General features: G+C 33.5%; 1 protein-coding gene across 6 annotated transcripts in view; it reads right to left on the reverse strand.

The window, feature by feature from the left end:
- Window positions 1-20,710, reverse strand: part of adgrb2 (adhesion G protein-coupled receptor B2) — a 634,025-nt gene that overhangs the window by 269,196 nt on the left and 344,119 nt on the right. For all 6 annotated transcript variants that reach the window (XM_056480419.1, XM_056480418.1, XM_056480420.1 and 3 more), the window contains exons 5-8: window positions 13,506-13,670; window positions 9,393-9,557; window positions 4,644-4,745; window positions 79-185 (exon numbers count right to left, since the gene is read on the reverse strand). In XM_056480419.1, the coding sequence (XP_056336394.1) occupies window positions 79-185; window positions 4,644-4,745; window positions 9,393-9,557; window positions 13,506-13,670 (539 nt within the window). The remainder of the gene's footprint in view (window positions 1-78; window positions 186-4,643; window positions 4,746-9,392; window positions 9,558-13,505; window positions 13,671-20,710) is intronic.

Consider the following 20,710-nt stretch of genomic DNA (forward strand, 5'->3'; position numbering starts at 1 on the left):
CCCATCAAAACAGCATACAAAACATCCATTACCCCACTCCCAGACAGCACAGCACGTCCTCCACATCCATGTACTCACAGATAAATGTAAATATCTATATTCGAGTGAGACACATCGGGCGAAGCTCGGAGGACCCCAGTAAGCAACTCCATTAACGTCCAGCAAACAACGACGACTAGCAGATCCTACAGGGAGAAAAGGGAAGAAAACGCAGATCATTATCACTGCTGGACGGCAAGCAATAACAACACGTCAAAGCTTTGACAGGCGCGTAACTCTGTGATGTTCACACGCTTCATATAAAAGACTTCAGAGGGATAATGTCTGTTTTGAGTATGTCATTTTGGTCTGCTATAAACTCAGTTTTGCTTAAAGTTTCTGCCCCTTGCATCATTCAGATCACGGCCAATAAAGCTTCACCCCCGGTACCCTCGCTGGGATAAAAATGTCCCTGAAAATCGCACCAGAGCGCGAGGCGGTCATGGAAATGTGGCCCGGAAAAAGTCAAGCGAATCCTTCTCTGCAGGAATTGGTTTCTCTTTTGGGGGTTAGCGTGTATGACAGTCCGTGCTGTCCGGGATGTGGAGCTGATATAGATTACAGCCCGCCGTTGACCTCATTCAACACTCTGCTCTGCACTCCCACTTCAAAGACATCATTTATTAGGTCTTTCTGTTTTTATTAGGTAAAAATCACTGAGCGCCTTGGGTGTCTTTCTCTACTAGTATGGGAGAATTATAGCGCGCTGCACTCGGAGGGCATAAATAACCACCCAAAACTACTCCTCTACAGCGCTTAGAAGGTTTAGAAACTCTTGAACCAATCTGAGAAGTGCAGAAGATTGAACATACACTCACTGGCCACTTTATTAGGTACATTGTAATGTGACATCTAAAACTGAACACTGACCAAGAAGACAAAAGAATTATGTAGGAATTTTAAATATAATTTTTTGTATATCTTGGTATATATACGGTATATTATAGCAGTATATAATTTAATCATACCTTTAATTATAATTTAATATTAGCGCCTTTCACACATACAAACCTACCCCATAGAAATGACAGTAACTTGCATTGAAAAGATCATGTGAACAGGACCTTTTAAAAAATAAAAATTTCAGCAATTTTTCCAAATGAGAAGTTATAAAATTACTGGATAATTTCTAAAATTCTGTTTTGTGTTAAATTACCTGGTAAATTAATGGTGGAATTCACAGTGATTTACCAGTATTACTGTGTAAAAGGGATCATTGATGGAAACATTTTCAGTTCAGGCAAATGTGGACCATATACATTTTTTTAAAAAGCATGACAGCACTTAGGTCTGCTTTGAAAATGAAATCCAAGTATCAGTGGAAGGAATTTGACCATCATTTACAGATTACACCACTGTCACATAGTTACTCTTTATGACAAAGGTGTGCACTTTGCTACTGAATTGGGGCACACTTTATTTTAAAAGGATAGTTCACCCAAAAATGAAAGTTCTGTCATCATTTATTGTGCTCTTCCTTTACTTGTTCCAAACTGGTTTGAGTGTCTTTCTTGTGTTGAACAGAAAAGAAGATATTGTGAAGAAATCTGGACATTTTGTAACCATTGACTTCCATAGTATTTGCTTTTCCTGCTGTGAAAGTCAATGGTTTCAGGCTTTTATCTTTCTTCAGGGTGTTTTGTGTTCAACAGACGACACCTGAAGTATAACAATGTCCACTAACAAAATAAACATTATTGAATTTGATTTGACACAGATTTTAAACGTTGAGCTTGAAATTTTTGTTGCTAGAACAAGGCTTTAGAGAGAACAGAGATCATGTGGCATAATGTATTATATAATTTTTCACAAATATTTTTTTTGGAATGCCAGTAAAACATTGTCCGAACATATTGTTTGCCAACTATGTTGTTTTCAGTAACTCTTTAATTTTTAGTTGACCAAGTTACACATGTTACACAGTGTAGTATTTACACTGAATTATGCATAATTACATGTTACAAACCCTAAACCTACCCTATATTCTAACCCCAGCAATATAGTAAGAACATGTAACTAATAAATATTACTCAATAGTTAAATAAACAGTTACACTTGAACTATGTCACCATAAAATAAAGTGTAACTTTATGTTTAATGTACTCCAGGAATTAAAATATGACTTGGAATTGACAACTAGTGTGAGTCACGTAATACCAACACAATTTTAATTCCCTTATCCGTTATCCTTGCGTCTGAACTGTCAAAAACACAAAACAGTTGTCAAAATGTACATCTTGTGGACTATCTCATGTGAATTCAGTTGGATATGGCTAACTGTAAAGTAAACGCAAGGCATGCAAGATGACCGCATGGGCACTGTCCGGCTTTGAAGTCTATCATCTCTGTATATACAGTAAAAAGAGTTTGTCGTTGCCCTGAGGTCAGTTATTATAAGTTTGTCTATATGCCTACTTTTTAACTGATCAATAAATAAATAAATAAATTGTCCTGAATAAAATGAAACTACACTTTTTTCAATATGTATTTCGTAGCTTTTATTTAACAGCTACTTTTTTTATGAAGTAGGCTAACTTTGACATCATAAATATAGATTATTTTATTAGCACCCCCACATAATTGTTTTTTTCTCCATTTTGATATTGATTTTTGGATGAATCCTCTTGACTTGGTCTACATGCCTAGTTACTGCCATGGGACTGGCTGATAATATTGTTGGACTAAAGTTAAGAAGTTAGATAAGAAGGTATACATGATTAGGTTGCAGGTAAAGGTAACACTTTACAATAAGGTTGTAATAGTTAATGTTAATGTATTTCCTAACATGAACAAACAATGGACAATACATTTATTACAGTATTTATTCATCTCTGTTAACATTAGTTCATGAAAATAAACTTGTTCTTTATTAATTGACGCTAACTCGCAATGCATTAACTAATGTAAACCAGAATTGAATTGAAGGAATGCATGACTTTGAATTTTTATAATGCATTAGTAAATGTTGAACTATAATTAATAAATATTGGCCTAGTATTAGTTTGTGTCGATAAATACATTAACATTAACTTATAAAACCGTACTGTAAAGCGTGATTCAGGTAAGTGTATAAACATCACAAAACACTGCAGAAAAAAATCATGATGTTTAAAACGACAACATGTCAGTGTCTGACCTTAAATCTCACAATAAAAACAATAAATGTGTTTCCGTTGGGTCCAGTGTAAGCTCTGCGGCAGTGTGTGACATTTCAATCCACCCAAAACTTGTCTTGAAATCATTGTTATATTAACTTTCTGTGGCAGCACACATTGGGCCGTAAACATCCCCATTAAGTTCTCTCTCATACGCCCCTAATTCTTCCCAGTGGGCTTAAAAACTGAATGCTGATTAACTATGTGGAAACCAACTTATTCAGTGCCTGTTGTGCGGTGTTGGTTTTCGGAAAACTGAGTGATTGCGTTGCTGATGGAGTTTCATAATGTGGTTTAACCGATCATAAAATCTTTTAATAAAGCTGTATGTCAGAGTTAGAGAAGAAACAAATGTATCAGAGATATTTGGATGTGGCCAAAACAACATTAGATTGTACTAGCGTTATTAGAGTTTTATGTGTTGTAGGCTGCGCTGTACACTTCGAAGCCAATCAAGCTTGGATCATTAACTTTTCTTGAGCGGTTTTAATTTACGACTCATTTGTCACTTAGCTGACATTTTTATTTATTTCAGTCATCCTTAAGTCGTCTAAAAGGTCATCAGTTCGTCCTTATACTGTATAATACGAAAGCGGACTTAATTAAAAAACCAAACAGAAGATTATCAGTGAACGATGACTTAAATAAATCATATAAATTGACACAAACTGGCTTTATAAGTGAATAACGAGTTACATTTTCTAACATGCATTTATAGTGAATGAATGGACTATTTTAAAAAGCTTTTCAGGTTGTATTTCTATTCCTGGACCATAGCTGCCACAGAAATTCTTCAAAATATTAAACATTTTCTTCAACGGAAGGAACAGTCATACAATTTTGGAACAAGAGGGATGACAGAAATTACATCTTTAGGTGTACTATAATTTTAAAGTGCCCTTATTATGCCTTTTTGCCTATTATCTGTCATGCAGTGTGTAATGTAGCTGTTAGTGAATGTAAAAGGTCTGCAAAGTTCCAAAGTGCACAATGAATGGATTCTTTGGCTCCCGAAAAAAGAGAGAGCTGATTTTCGAAACTGCCTGAAATGACTGAGTAATTTCAGTCTTCCTGCACAAATCTTTGTAGGTTTGCGACACATTTGCATAATGCCAGCCTATGCTCTTCATTGGCTGCCTGCAAACAACATCTAATTTAGCCCTCAAACACTAGCTGTAGAGCAGACATTGTGTTTGTATGTCCTGAAGATGCTGTTTTCTGCTCCATGAAGACATTCTGTGAGCAGTAGACCAATCACAATGAACTAAGCAATTTCTGACCAATCAGAGCAGAGGATAGAGGTTTAGAAGAAATTGGATTCAATCATTTTAGACACTGTGAAACAAATAAGAAGTAATGCTGCTATCTATGTCATAAGAACATGTTTTGTTTAGTTTCACTATGGATATTGGTGATAATTACTAGTCATGTGTGCAATAACGAACTTACCAGTGGCATTTGATGGACACTTGTTGTATACTGTCTCTCCAGCTGAAGCTCTCTTCCACGTCATGGCTACTTGGTACTCATCTTTACATATTTCATGAGGCGCTGCACACGGTATGTATCAGAAGTAAGAGATTAAACAGCAAAAAATGATAGGACACAGATACAAATTGGGATTAAAGACAACATCTACGGTTAAGTTGCTGCAGTCAAACAAGCAAATTTAGCCTTGCTTCACAATAAAATGTCTGAATTGAACTGAATTGTTCAAACTGAACACCAGTTTAAACACCCATAACTAACTGAACACCAGTTTGAACACCCATAACTAACTAACTAACTAACTAACTAACTAACTAACTAACTAACTAACTAACTAACTACATAAAACATAAATGTAATTATTTTCAAGTACAATGACTAAAATATACACTATTTTATTATTTTCATAAACAAATAAATCCAATTATCTTGTCTTCTAGCAAAACATTAACAATTTCTACAATTTTTTATAGTCATAAATAAATATTTTAATCAATATTTGTGTCTTTTTTCAGTAATGTGTATCGAATATATACTATTTTGAATTTCCATAACTAAATGAATACAAAAAGGGATGCGAAAAGCATTTTAAAAAGTTTTAAAATACGTTAGTGAAAGTACAGGCGCTGAGTAGAAAGTGTTAATAAATTAAATTAATAAAAAAATACAACTAATTAATAAATTTTTTGTGTCTGTTTTGTCTGTTTTATACTGTATTGAATATCCATATATACAGTGGGAGAAATAAGTATACAGCATGTCACCATTGTACCCAGAAAACATATTTCTATAGGAGCTGTTTTCACCTGATGTTGGTAACAACCAAATAAATCCATTTATGCAAAGAAAACCATATTAATTAGCATACAAATTAAGTTATCTGTATTAAAATGAAATGATGCAGAGAAAAAGTATTGAACACATGAAGAAAGGGAGGTGTAGAAAGGCAGTTAAAGCCCATACAGCAGCTGAAATCTCTTAGTAGTTCTTCAGAAACCCTCTGCCCTTCCTCAGTGTAAATTATTATTAGCTTCTTCAGTACAACATTTACATTATCAGGATGATGAAGATGAAACTAGGGTGGACTTTTCAGTAAGACAATGATCCAAAACACAGCCAAGGAAACTCAAATGGTTTCAGAGAAAGGAAATCAAGCTGTAGAATGGCCCAGCCAATCACCTGATTTAATCCAATAGAAATTACAAAATAAAGCTACAATAAACAAATTCATTTTTACTCCACGTAACAATTTTTATTTTATTTTTAGTTTGTATTGTTTGGGTTTTTACCAAAATCTGGTTCAATTTCATGTCAACAGCTCCTTTAGAAATATTTTTTCCCCAAAATAAACATTACATGTTGAATACTCCCCCCTCCCCAGCCCACACTGTATATTTCAAATCAACCAAATCTAAATATCCTTAAAGATATTATTATTATTATTATTATTTCTTATTATATTTTATATATTTTATAATATATTTTATCTTAAAATCTTAATTAAATACGATTTTACACAATTTATCTGAAATAAAGTAGTTTTAGAATAAGATTTTCAATATATTTTAACAGAAAAAAGAGACAACAATACTGATTAAGATTTCCTTTTCCCCTCATTTCCTTTATTTTCCCTGTGTACAAGCAAACTCTATTAAGATCAGCATGAGCAAAACCACACATTACTCTCCAGCTCTCATTTAAAAGCTTCATTAGACCAGCGAACAACCCAGGGGTGAGAATCAGATCCTGAAGGGGAACTCGGTTGAAAGCTGAAGGAGATAGATTAGAAAGCTCTACCTTTACATCTAAACATAATACACCCCAACAAAGCTATTGGACAGATTTTTGTCTTGAAGTTTCTGCCGCTATCAAAGCCCTGCGCCCGATATAAGCTCTGCGGCAGTGTCTGACATTTATTTAATCTATAGCCTCCCAAAGCTGCAGTCAACGGCGTGCTTATTAAAATCTGCTGTTTGCTGCGCTGCTTGACATGATGACAAATCACACATAGCAGCACTTTGAACAATTCCCTTCTGTCAAGAGTGACCCGTCTCAATTGAAAGAGAGGACAAATGGAAACAAAGGAGTAGAGAGAATGTTAAATATGGGAGAGGACAGAGAACAGCGGTGAGATAGGCCTGGAGGAAGAAAGGCTGAATGACGAAAAAGGTAAAATAAAAAGGACTGAAAAGCAATTGACACTTGACAAGTAGGGTACAAACAGGGTCTAATATATCAAGTCGAATGTTTTTTTTTTCTTTTTTAACAAACATTCACTGAAAATATTTTGATTGTCAAGTTCATAAGATCACACTAAATGTTAACCCATTTAATCCCTTTTTTCAATTTGAGAATATGCATTTTACTATTTAGATTGCCCTTAAACACACATTTTACTCCTCCTTTCATGTTATGCTGTGAATATGTGAGATTGGGTTTTATACTTGGTAACAATAGTGACTGGCCAGAAAAGAATAGTCAGAATTGCACTGCACTTAAATTGTTTTCAATTGTCTGGTAACAATTGTGACATTTAGCACATTTCCACCTCTTACATCTCTGTGAAAGCAGGAAGAATGTGTCAACACATCTGGTCATGTGACATTAAAACAATTTAATCAAAACAAACTATTTTTGTTTTTATTTAAAAGCAACAAGATATGGTTAAAATTGTGAATGGTGGGATTAAATGGGTTAAATTAGGTGTTTTTATGTATTTATTTAAAAAAATTAATAAATAAATATAATAATAATAACAATAATAACAATAATAATAATAATAATAATAATAATAATAATAATAATAATAATAAATAATAACAACAACAACAACAACAACAATAATAATAATAATAATAATAATAAATAATAATAACAACAACAACAACAACAACAATAATAATAATAATAAAAACAACAACAACAACAATAATAATGATAATAATAATAATAATAATAATAATAAACAATAATAACAATAATAACAATAATAACAATAACAATAATAATTTTCTAATAAAACAGACAAGAACATATTCAATTGATCTAAGTTGACAATGAAACCATAATGTTACAAAATCTTTATGTTTCAAATAATTTTCCTGAAATATCAATCACATAAAATATTAACAAATAATAATCCCACTTTAATGTGTCACTTAAACCTGTGAACTTAGAAATTAGGTGTAAGCAATATGTAGAAAGTTGAAAGTTATAATTCTGGTAAATAATTGTGGAGTTTTTTATATAATGTTAAAAAAGTTGTAGTTTCCAATGTCCTGTTACACATTTGTACTTACACACTAGAGATGCGCGGCTAAGCTGAAATGTCACCCGAATCCATGGTAAACATTTTCTTCATTTTTAAATAGATACACAAAGTAAAAATTTGCTTTAACAGATAGAGGAAAAAGATAACAAAACTGGTGCCACTTCAGCCTAAACGCCAGTTATGTTATGTTAACTTGGCTTTTTTCTTTGCACTGTGCAAAAACAGAATAGCATCTGTGCCAGGATTCGCCTCCAAAATGTGGCCAGTTGCATTAAATGAGCATTTGCTCTCACCACTTGTTGCAGGAATGCACATTTTACAGAACGTGTTTAAATCATACGAAATTGTATGAATAAAATCATATGAATTTGCCACTAAATCACAAAGTTACGAATTACTGTGAGATCGTGTTGGTAATAGCCATGTAAATAATATGTACAAATGTGTGCATTCACTGTGGTACCACTGTTTGCTCATTTAGCTACTATGTAAATTCAAAGGTATAAGGAACACTTAAAGGAACAACACTTTTTGGGGAGAAATAGGCTCACTTTACAACTCCCATCCAGCCAGTTGAGTTTTACCATTTTGGAATCCATTCAACCAGTCTCCAGGTCTGGCGGGAGCACTTTTAGCCTAGCTTAGCATAAATCACTGGATCAGATTAGACCATTAACATCTTGCACAAAAATGTTAAAAGAGTTTAGATTAGTTTTCTATTTAAAGCTTGACTTGTCTGTACTTAATGCATACTAGGACCAATGAAAGATGAAAAGTTGCTATTTTCTAGGACGGTATACTCTTTTTATACAATGGCTGCAGCAGGAGCTGTTACCTAGTTACCTAGCTTTTTTATTAATACACAATGCCGTTTTCATTAATGCACAATGCAACTAGAGAAGAGCCAAACTTAAAAATAGAACAATAATCAAAACTTTTTAAAAAAAGATTTAAAAAGATGAGATGCTAATGGTCTAATCCGATTCCATTATTTATGCTAAGCTAAGCTAAATGTCCTCCAGCAAAATTCAGAGATCTGCTAAATGGATTCAAAAATAATACAACTAAACCTGTATAACTATGGGAATTGTAAAACGAGCCTATTTTCAAAATAAAAGTGGAGTGTTCAATTAATGTAAAGTGGGACCCAAATATATATTTTGTTCTTTATAAATTTATCAATCAAGCTGTATTTTGAAATAAATTAATATAGCTTTGGAAAACATTGGAAGAATGAGCTTTCAAAAACGTTGGAAGAATGAATGCTAACGAATGAATGAACATGAATAAATAAACAAGGGAATGAATCATTAAACAAACAAACAAACAAACAAACAAACAGAAATGCATGCTAAGTGCCAGACACCATCACAAATATGCAATGGCTTGGAGAGTCTGCAAAAAGAAAAAGAGAGCATGTTTTGATCATTGACACACACCTGGGCACTTCTTGTCATTGCAGGAGCGAACTTCCTCTCCAGAGCCATCGCATGGATAACCCTGGATCCCTGTGCCTTCACACATGCGGAAGCGCCGCTGCCAGCCCGAGTCACAGGTCTTCGAGCACAGGCTCCAGTGATTCCACGTACCCCAGTTCCCTCCACCTGCACAGAGGAACAGGGGATAAATACAGGGAAGAGAAACAGCCAGGATACTGCAATGATTCGAGGAGACCATATCATGGCCATCCTTAAACTGGAGGATTAATTTAGTGAGAGAAAATCACAGTGTCACAAATCTATTCAAAATCTAAAACAGTTGAGATATTGTACAATTCTCACTATTGACAAGACTTTTAGCTCAATAAACTACTTATTAGCTACTTTCTAATAGTTTGTAAGGTAGTAGTTGGGTTTAAATATTGGTTTGGATAAGGTATGTAAAATAAGAACTTTATAATTGCAAAACAACAACAACAACAACACAAAAACTGTTAAGATCTTAATAAAAAGGTGATAAGCCAATCGTAAATGGCGTGATTTTTACTTAAACTAAAGTGTTAGTTAGATAGACTACTATTGATACAATTGATATACACTCAATGGTCACTTTATTAGGTACACCTTACTATAACCAGGTTGGACCCCCTTTTGTCCTCAGAACTGCCTTAATCCTTTGTGGCATAGATTCAACAAGGTACTTTGGATTTTGGTCCATATTGACATGATAGCATCATGCAGTTGCTGCAGATTTGTTAGCTGCACATCAAGGTTATAATAGTTTTGGATTTTTCATTAGTTTTAGTTTCTATTTTGTTTTGACTTTTTGTTTTTCAAATTCAGTCAGTTTTAATTAGTTTTTATAGGCAGATTTACTAGTTATTATTAGTTTTCTATGTTTTGAAATTGCTTAGTTTTAGTTTAGTTTTTATTAGTTTCAGTATTAGTTTTAGTTTTTTTCTAAATAAGGATATTTGTTAGGTGCAAGATTTAAAATCATCAGAATAAATATTGTTTAATAAAAACTCAGCCATACATTTTTTGATACCTGTATTCAGAGGACACATGACCACTACCATCTACCCATGCTCAAATTTAAATACAACAACCCACAAGATAGCAGCCTTAAGTACAATATGTGTGCAAGGCTGCTTCTGAGGTAAGATACATAGATGGAAAGTTCAGATATTTACCGCGGATGTTATGACTCAACATATTAAAATTGTGTAGTCAACAATAGTAATTACAGTTAAAACATCACCATGATCCATGAAAGTAAAGTTTTGCAACCCAACTGAAGCATGATTCACTTATTTAAATTCCATTACGATTATCTGTTATGAAATAAACTTACGTTTTTTTTCACCAGATCCTCTCATTAAAGCCCTCAATTTACCCGCGCTGGAGTTGTTCAAGTTTAGTTCAGTCACAGCAGGCTGTCATGTACCGTTTGTGTCCGGTTCACTGAAACACGCATGCGCTGTTTTATCGGTTCACCGCTTCTCAATTTGATCTCAGTGTAACGTTACTGTTCTAATAACTGAATAAGAGTATATATTTGATTATTTAGAGTTAGAGAGGGGTATTAGGCTTGTTAAAAAGTAAGTAGTTTGTGGACGAGGGCTTACAGGAGACGCGAATCGTTTCAAATGATTCAGTTCGACTAGGTGAACTAGTTCAACCGGTTCACTTAGAAGATCCGGTTAAAAAGATTAATTCGCGATACAGAGATAAAAACCCATTATTGGGCACAAACGTATTAAAGTAATAGTTATAAGTCTTTGTATTTAATGCTATCACCGTGATGCTGTCATGCCCACTTGTTGTTTTTGTCGCGGGAAAAACAACGAGGATGACTCGGCTCCATCTGGCCAATGGCAGCAGGATTACAGACTCTGAGGTGCCGTATGGGTCAAACACCTGCAGCGCGGAGTAAATAGATTTATTTCCAAAAGGCTTACAGTAAGATGATGTATTATATACACTTACAAAGACGAAAACAAAGGAGGTTTTTGCTATAATTTTAGTTAGTTTCAGTTAGTTTTGTATGAACACAATACAGTTTCATTAAGTTCTAGTTTTTTGAAAAACTCGTTTTTATTTTTATTTCAGTTAACGACAATTATTTTCAATTATTTTACATTTTAGTTTTCGTTTTTTCAATCGTTTTTGTTAACTACAATAACCTTGCTGCACATCCATGATGCGAATCTCCCGTTCCACCACATCCCAAGGGTGCTCTATCGGACTGAGTTCTGGTGACTGTGGAGGCCATTTGAGTACAGTGAACTCGTTGTCATATTCAAGAAACCAGTCTGAGATGATTCACGCTTTATGACATGGTGCGTTATCCTCTGGAAGTAGCCATCAGAAGATGGACACTGTGGTCATAAAGGGACATGGTCAGCAACAATACTCAGGTAGGCTGTGGCATTGACACGATGCTCAATTGGTACTAATGGGCCCAAAGTGTGCCAAGAAAATATCCCCAACACCATTACACCACCACCACCAGCCTGAACCGCTGATACAAGGCAGGCATTCTTCTATTGTCCATATTTGGTGAGCCTGTGTGAATTGTAGCCTCAGTTTCCTGTTCTTAGCTGACAGGAGTGGCACCTGGTGTGGTCTTCAACTGCTGTAGCCCATCCGCCTCAAGGTTGGACGTGTTGTGCATTCAGAGATGCTCTTCTGCATAACTCGGTTGTAACAAGTGGTAATTTTAGTCACTGTTACTTGAGTTGCCTTTTTATCAGCTTGAACCAGTCTGGTCATTCTCCTTTGACCTCTGGCATCAACAAAGCATTTGTACCCACAGAACTGTCTCTCACTGGGTATTTTCTCTTTTTCAGATCATTCTCTGTAAACCCTAGAGATGGTTGTGCATGAAAATCCCAGTAGATCAACAGTTTCTGAAATACTCAGACCAGTCCATCTGGCACCAACAACCATGCCATGTTCAAAGTCACTTAAATCACCTTTCTTCCCCATTCTAATGCTCATTTGAACTGCAGCATTTCACCTTGACCATGTCTACAAGCCTAAATGCGTTGAGGTGCTGCCATGCGATTGGCTGACTAGAAATTTGTGTTAATGAGCAATTGGACTGGTGTACCCAATAAAGTGTGTATATATATATATATATATCTATATATATATATATATATATATATATATATATATATATATATATATATATATATATATATATATCAATTATCAATAAATTTATAACAAAATGTAACCAAAAACAAACAACAAACCTCAATTTATAACTAAAATTAAAATGAAGCAAATTAAAAAGATAACAGTAAATCAATGACAAATGTTAAAAAATATATTTTATTAAAGTCTATTTAAACAAAGTCAGTCTTTCTACTTTGAAATGTCACATTAATTCAGCATGTTAGGTTCTGTTTCTATTTAAGAAGCAAAAAAAAAAAAAAGATTATCAAACTTTTTTTTCCATGATTGTATCTGTTATATGTAATACTATAAATATACATGTTCGGCTGAATGATGACGGAGAATGCATTTACATAAAACTGTTATTTCACTTTCATAAAAACTTTTTTAAAACATTAAAGTTGACACTTGCATTTAATTTACTTTCTATGTATATAAAATCATTCGGAAACATAGTTTGATGCTAAAACCAAAATAGGGCATCTCAAATTTGACCCATTTACTAGCAATTTATGAGTGCAAATTGTTAATCTAACTTCCTCAAGTACCTCCTGCATCAACTTTTTCAGTTTACACCGGTAAAATCAAGATTCCTTCAGTTTGTTCCAAAAAGGTGAAGAGAAAAAATGCAGAAGTGAAGTGACAGCCATATTTAGCTGCAGTGTGAGCATGGTCATAAAGCACCTGCACAAGGCTAATTTGCGCTTATTAATTATTATCAGGGGTGCGAACTGGCATATGCTGACACAGCAACGCATTTGTGGAGCAAGATGAGCAATGCAGGCCGGTACGTCTCTGTGGTTTGGTACCGCAGACGATTCAGAGCGTTCTCTGCAATTAATTAGACCATGACAGCAAACAAATTGCAGCTGTGCACATAAACTACCTGTCAATTTAAGACTGGAAGCCCACCAGAGAGACACTCACCCCCGCAAGATGGGTTGGTGCACTCACGGGTTTCCGCATGCGGCCCTTTACACTCAGCCCAGCCATGAACCGAAACGCTGCATCGCCGCTGCCGCTGTTGAGTCCCGGTGCCACAGGAGACAGAGCACTGAGACCAGGTGGCCCAGTCCAACCATTGACCTTCCACTGCAAACACAACCACAGAGACATGGAGAGAGAGAGAAAGAGAGAGATGCAAAGGTGAGAACAAAATATGACAGTGCAGATGTGGAGAAGGACAGGTTAGAGAAGGACATAGAAGTAAAGGACAGAAACAAACATAGGAAACAGACGGTCGGAGGAACGGACAGAGAGACGGGGTATACAGCAGGGCTCTGTGTAAGTCTGAAACTCAAAATGATCCTCACTTACCCTCATACAAACCTCAATCTGATACTGTTTGGAGATACACCAATGTAATGCATCTATTTCACAATTATCAAGGAAACCATCAGAATGAAACTTTAAGGGGTCATGAGCTGAGATCTCATGTTTTACTTGAGCATTTGATATATAGGAGGTCATTGTACTAAGAGGATACCATGTAAGTTTCAAGGCTGAAAACATCCTTTTTAGTGAAATAACAGCTTTTATTGACACGCCAGTTCCTGGAATGTACATATCTATGATGTAATAGCTTCCACTGAAGGATATCAAAGCCTTATTCTGGAGCTCTGCCCACTGACTTGCATAGAGCAAGGTCAGATTGACCCACATGTGCTCAGATCTTGATGTGAACTGAAAAGGGAATCGAATACTAGTTTACTATGCCAAACTTTCTGGCAAAAAAGGCCTCAAAACCAGAATAAAACAGCATATTTCTTATTGTTTTTGGTGTTTTGAGAGTAAAAACCACATGAACCTCATAGGTGGACCTCAGACGAAAGTATAAAACAATACAAACAAAGCAGTTCATGACCCCTTAAAAATTTAAAAAGTAAATAAATAAAAACTTTTCAAGCCATTTTTGGTACAAAAATTCATAGACAGACACAACAACAGAACAATATAATGATTGATAGATAGATAGATAGATAGATAGATAGATAGATAGATAGATAGATAGATAGATAGATAGATAGATAGATAGATAGATAGATAGATAGATAGATAGATAGATAGATAGATAGATAGATAGATAGATAGATAGATAGATAGATAGATAGATCATCCCTTTATCTCTTCTCTTCAAATTCCAATGCATGCCATATGCTTATTTCACACGACCACCATTTTAAAACACGAAAGCGAGGCTGCGGAGGGAAGAAACCCAGAAGTATAGGATCTGGGTAATAGAACTGTAAACATTGCCACAACATGCTGTGGACTACAAACCTCCAGTTGTTGCCGCAATTTCAAAAATGCAGATATGGTGTAAACATCATTTTAATATCATTCAGTTAAGTTTGACTTAAACTATTAAAAGCATATTAGACATTAAACAAAAATCACAATCTCTTTAATAGTGCCCTTCTTGGCTTGGCTTCAGTTCATGGCACCAGGTAAACACAGCGGGAGTTTCCCTGCTTCAGCCCATGTAATCCAGTGAGCGATAAAACAATGCAGTCATCTGTAGCACACCGTTGTGTTGTCTGTAACAGCGTTGTTCCCGGTACTGAAGTTTTAAAAACGTCCATTTCCCGCTAACATTTAAAAACACCTGATTTGCCATTTGTGTTCACCAGTGCACAACAAAAATGACTGTGATTGGCTGTGAAGGTCATCAGTTCACCACTCTTCACTGAGTACAAACAGAAATACATGGACACTGGAGCATTTACAGCTACAAAGATCCGTCGATTACTCGTCTGTGTTTGCACTCGGTTAACATCGGTGAAGTGCGGAGAACTGATGGCCTTCACGGCCAATCACAGTCATTTCTGTTGAGCACTGGTGAACACTATAGCAAATCAGTGGTGTTTGCGCTTAAATGTTAGTGGGGAAATGGCCATTTATTTTTTTATTTCAGTACTGAAATTCAGAGTCTAATATAGTAAAAGAGTCGGTTCATTAACTTGAGTTTGATAAATGGCATCTAAAATGTGTGTTTGGGAAAGAAAACGTTAGCTAACTAGTGCCATTTCCCATAACTTAGCTCAAAATGAGGTCTGATATCCCTTTTTGTTTTCACTTTCTATTCAGGACGGAATTTCGGTTCACTTCACTCGGAAGGCAGTGAAATTATAAATTTGTATCCCTTTCTCTTCGCTGATAAGATATACAGCCAGGTATGCAACATTCCTGTGTGACTCAGGCGATACTTCCAGGTTTCTTCCCACCACAGCCTCGATTTCGCTTAAAATGGCAGCTGTGTGAAATCAGTCTATTAGAATAAACCTAGACCTGCACATTGCAGTTGCCTCAAATAACATTCATTCCCATCCAAAAAGTAGTCTAATGGGTTTTCAGAGAAGATCAAATAAAAGACTCGTTTTAATTAATTATGTAGAGATGAACTACGGAGCAAATGTAAAAGTTTAGGAATTTAAATAGAGCATTGATAACATCAACACTGACATTTATGAGATCATTTTACTCAGACTAATGCAAAGTGCAAATATTCCAGCCTTTAATATCTCACTGGAAGAACAAAAAATTTATTTTTTCCATGCTTTAAAGAGCAACATTACTCTTGTTACATGAATTTGATATAGCGCAGCAACAGTAGACATCAATATAGTTCATGCAAACATGATACAGGTTCAGTCTGTAATCATATGTCTCTGTCAAAGAAAAAACAATACCAGATCATCTGCATAATGGATGAAAGCAGGGATCGATGTGCAGTGAATATTTCCTGCTTGATGAATGAGATTCGTGTTTACTGGTAACGTTTTTGTGTCAATAAATAAAAAGTAGAGGGCAAGTTGCTTATGAAGTATCGCGTTGCCATTCTGAAACCCATCGCTTATGATTCATTACTAGCTTCTTCTCATATCCCAAGATCCTTTGCTGAACATTAGAAGGCCTGCATGCCTCGATGGACACATATTCAGCTTGTTGGAAAGTAAGAATTATGCTTAAACATCATCCATCAAACGCTGCCATTAATCTTACGGCTTTATGTTTATATAATGAATGCTTTCTAGTGTGCTCTATCTATTTCGCAGTAGGGGAGATGTTACGTCTTTTGACTTTCTGCAGCAATTTTGAGATCTGTGCATATTAACCTCTAATATCACTTTTATCTTATTTAAATGGGAGGAGGGGGGGGGGGGGCATATTTCATCCAAGCATATCTCAGTTTGATTGATGGTATGAACTGAAATTAAATTATCTCTCAATCTAATGGATTCCAAGGAAGACGGAGCACATGATGAAGGAAAATGCCCATGTCACCTTTGCTCTGTCAAAGCAGAAGCTTGTCAAACTGAGGAAAATGTAGCTTATAATATTAATCACAAGGTAACCGTATGACTGTAGTGCAAAAATAGTACTAAAGCCACTGCAGGTGGATCGACAATTATATATTATAGAGGTACACACGTGCACACACATACAATGACACACATAAATGCAAAAAAGACAGACAGAAAGAATGCAACATTTGATCAGTAACTATTAAAAAAAGCCATTTTAACAATTTATAGAATTATTATTTACTTATATATCCATTTATATATATATATATATATATATATATATATATATATATATATATATATATATATATATATATATATATATATATATATATATATATATATATATATATATATATTTTTTTTTTTTTTTTTTTTTTTTTTTTTGTGGTATTATGGCAATGAAGTTTTTCCTTTAGATTACAGTAATTGCATTGTTTATTATTATTATTATTATTATTACTATTATTATTATTATTGTTATTATTATTATTATTATTATTCATTCATTCATTCATTTTCTTTTCGTCTTAGTCCCTTTATTTTTCCGGGGTCGCCACAGCAGAATGAACCGCCAACTTATCCAGCATATGTTTTACGCAGCGAATGCCCTTCCAGCCGCAATCCATCTCTGGGAAACATCCATACACACTCATTCACACTCATACACTATGTACAATTTAGCCTACCCAATTCACCTGTACCACATGTCTTTGGACTGTGGGGAAAACCGGAGCACCCGGAGGAAACCCACACGAACGCAGGGAGAACATGCAAACTCCACACAGAAACGCCAACTGACCCAGCCGATGCTCAAACCAGCGACCTTCTTGCTGTAAGGCGACAGCACTACCTACTGCGCCACTGTGTCGCCATTATTATTATTATTATTATTATTATTATTATTATTTTTATTTTTATTTTTATTTTTTTTATTATTGATGGTAATGCTGCTAATAATAATAATAATAATAATAATAATAATAATAATAATTCCCTGTATTGAACTGTTCTACTTCAAAATATGTTATTAATATAAATACTTTATTATTTTGCTTAAGAATTCGGAAGTGAATATTACAGATGCACTGTAAAATGGTACTATATTATGCCAATAATAGTAATTTTGTGTAACACAAAAAATATAATAAGACAAATATAAAAATAAGTGATAATAATAATACTAGTACACAAATTTATTTACACAAACACAGAAAAGTGCCAAAAAATGCAGTGCAAATAAAAAAACAATAATAATGCTAATAATGATGATAATAATAATAATAATGCTAATAATGATGACAATAATATTAATAATAATAATAATAATAATAATAATAATAATAATAATAATAATAATAATAACAATAATAATAATGACAATAATAATAATAATAATAACAATAATAATGACAATAATAATAATAATAATGACAATAATAATAATAATAATAGTAATAATAATAATAACAATAATAATGACAATAATAATAATAATAATAATGATGACAATAATATAATAGTTATTAAGTTAAGTTATTAATTATTATTATTATTATTATTATTATTATTATTATTATTATTGTCATCATTGTCATCATTATTATTATTATTATTATTATTATTATTATTATTATTATTATTATTATTATTATTATAAATATTTAAATGCGGTCTGAATGACAAATCAAGATTGAAACAAATCTAAATCGGATGCAGCTGCATTCTCAGTCTGAGATCTTGCAGGATTTGTGTCTAAAAAGCAAGACCGAGATAAATAATAATCATATTCTAAGACCTCACAAACTCAATAAACATGGATAAAATGTTGCCAGTCTGTCTGCGCCTCTATTGGCCTCATCATCGCTCATGAAACCAGTGGCCAATCAAGAGACAGATCCTGCATACTGTGGTTGCCAGGAGAGACGGCATGCTGTAGCCAAAAGCCAACAAACACAGCCGAGCATTTATGGTATCACACTTTTTACATCACAAAAACACGAAGGGAAAAAGAAAGAAATTGACTATATCTGGGGTAATATCGCTGACTTCAGCATATCAGATGGATACTACTGTATACATACACGCAAAAACACAAAACACACACATGAACAAGCAAACAGTTGAAGTCACTATTATTAGCCGTTCTTTGAATTTTACATTATTTTCACAGTATTTCCTTTAGACATATTGTTTTTCTTTTGAGGAAAGTCTTTCTTTCCTATTTTTTTTATTCATTCTTTTTTTCTTTCTTTCTTTCTTTCTTTCTTTCTTTCTTTCTTTCTTTCTTTATTTATTTATTTATTTATTCATTCATTCAATATTTTTTTTATTTTTATGTTATTCTTCTAAAAGCAGCCAAAAATAAACAAGTTTTTAGATCAGTATTTAAATTTTAAGGTCAACATTATTATTCCTTTAAGGTAATATTTTTTCCCCCTGTGGAAAGTATTTAATTTTATTTAATTTTATTTAATTTTGTTTTATTTTATTTTATTTTATTTTATTTTATTTTATTTTATTTTATTCAGTTTTTTAATAATTAATTCGATTTTTTTCTATTTATAGCTAAATACTAGTATCTTACAAAATAAGAAGAACAATAATGTGCACTATCATCATGGCAAACACAAAAGAAATTGATTAGCAAAAATTTGTTATTAAAGTTATTTTGTCTAATTATGTATTGACAAAATAACCTCACCTTCATTTAACAACACTATATTAAAGGAAAAAAATAATAATATATATATTTTTTTAAATCACAAGAAGGCTAATAATTTTGACTTCAACTGTACAGTATATGAGTAACTACATAAGATATCACGGTATAGTTAATTCATTATTTGTTAATGCTGAAGAAATATATAACAAATACATGTTAGTAAGCAGTTTATACATACAGCTGCACATGCTGTTTTTTCAGATTATCTTGCAGTGGGCTTTGAATCTAAAACTGTGTTTTGAACAATATTTAAAGACTACATATTAATGTTTTTATTGTAAAACATTTGCAATTTTATTTTTATTTTATTTTAACTTTAAATGGACTAAACATGATTAAGCATAAGATTTTTCATCCTTAAATTTGAATCAACCACATTTTAATGAAAACAGAAAACAGTTAACCCCCCCCCCCCTCCAAGTAGTGCACCCTGATGTATGATATATATAGCATGCACGACTGGCTAAAAAAATGTTCTCAGTTAACTAATAGATCTACATAACGTTCTTGTTAAAGCCAAACTTAATTGTCATGAAATAAGCACTAAAATATATTCCTCTAACAAGCCAAAAGAGTGGACTTAAAAAAAAAAAACATGAAGCCAAAACTTTCTGCAAAAAAAAGCAAGAAACGCTAAAAATAAATCTAATTATAAACCACTTTATTTACAGTCAGAGCCACAATTTGCATGCTAAACCACATTCCAATGGAAACAGCCAAATATATCATTTCCAAAAAATATCAAATGAATAAATTGTCTTAAATGTATTCTACAAGATTGAATAAAACTTCACACTTGTTCTGTACATAAATTTATCTTTAAAGTCAAATTGAACCATCAAAAAATAAGCCCTAAAATATATTCCTCTAACAAGTCAAAAGAGCACACTTAAAAAAAAAAAAACATGAAGGCAAAACTTCATATAAGCAAAAATCCCCTCACTTTATTCCTTAATGAAGCCAAATTTTAATGAGGACAATCAACATCTGCTATATATCAAAACAAGCCTACTATTGCCTTCCAAAACGACCATATCTGAACACATAAGCAAACATTAATTAATAGGAGTGACTTTTAATAACACTCTGGTGACTATAGA

Source organism: Danio aesculapii, chromosome 19, assembly GCF_903798145.1.
Source record: "Danio aesculapii chromosome 19, fDanAes4.1, whole genome shotgun sequence".
NCBI classification, from domain to species: domain Eukaryota; kingdom Metazoa; phylum Chordata; class Actinopteri; order Cypriniformes; family Danionidae; genus Danio; species Danio aesculapii.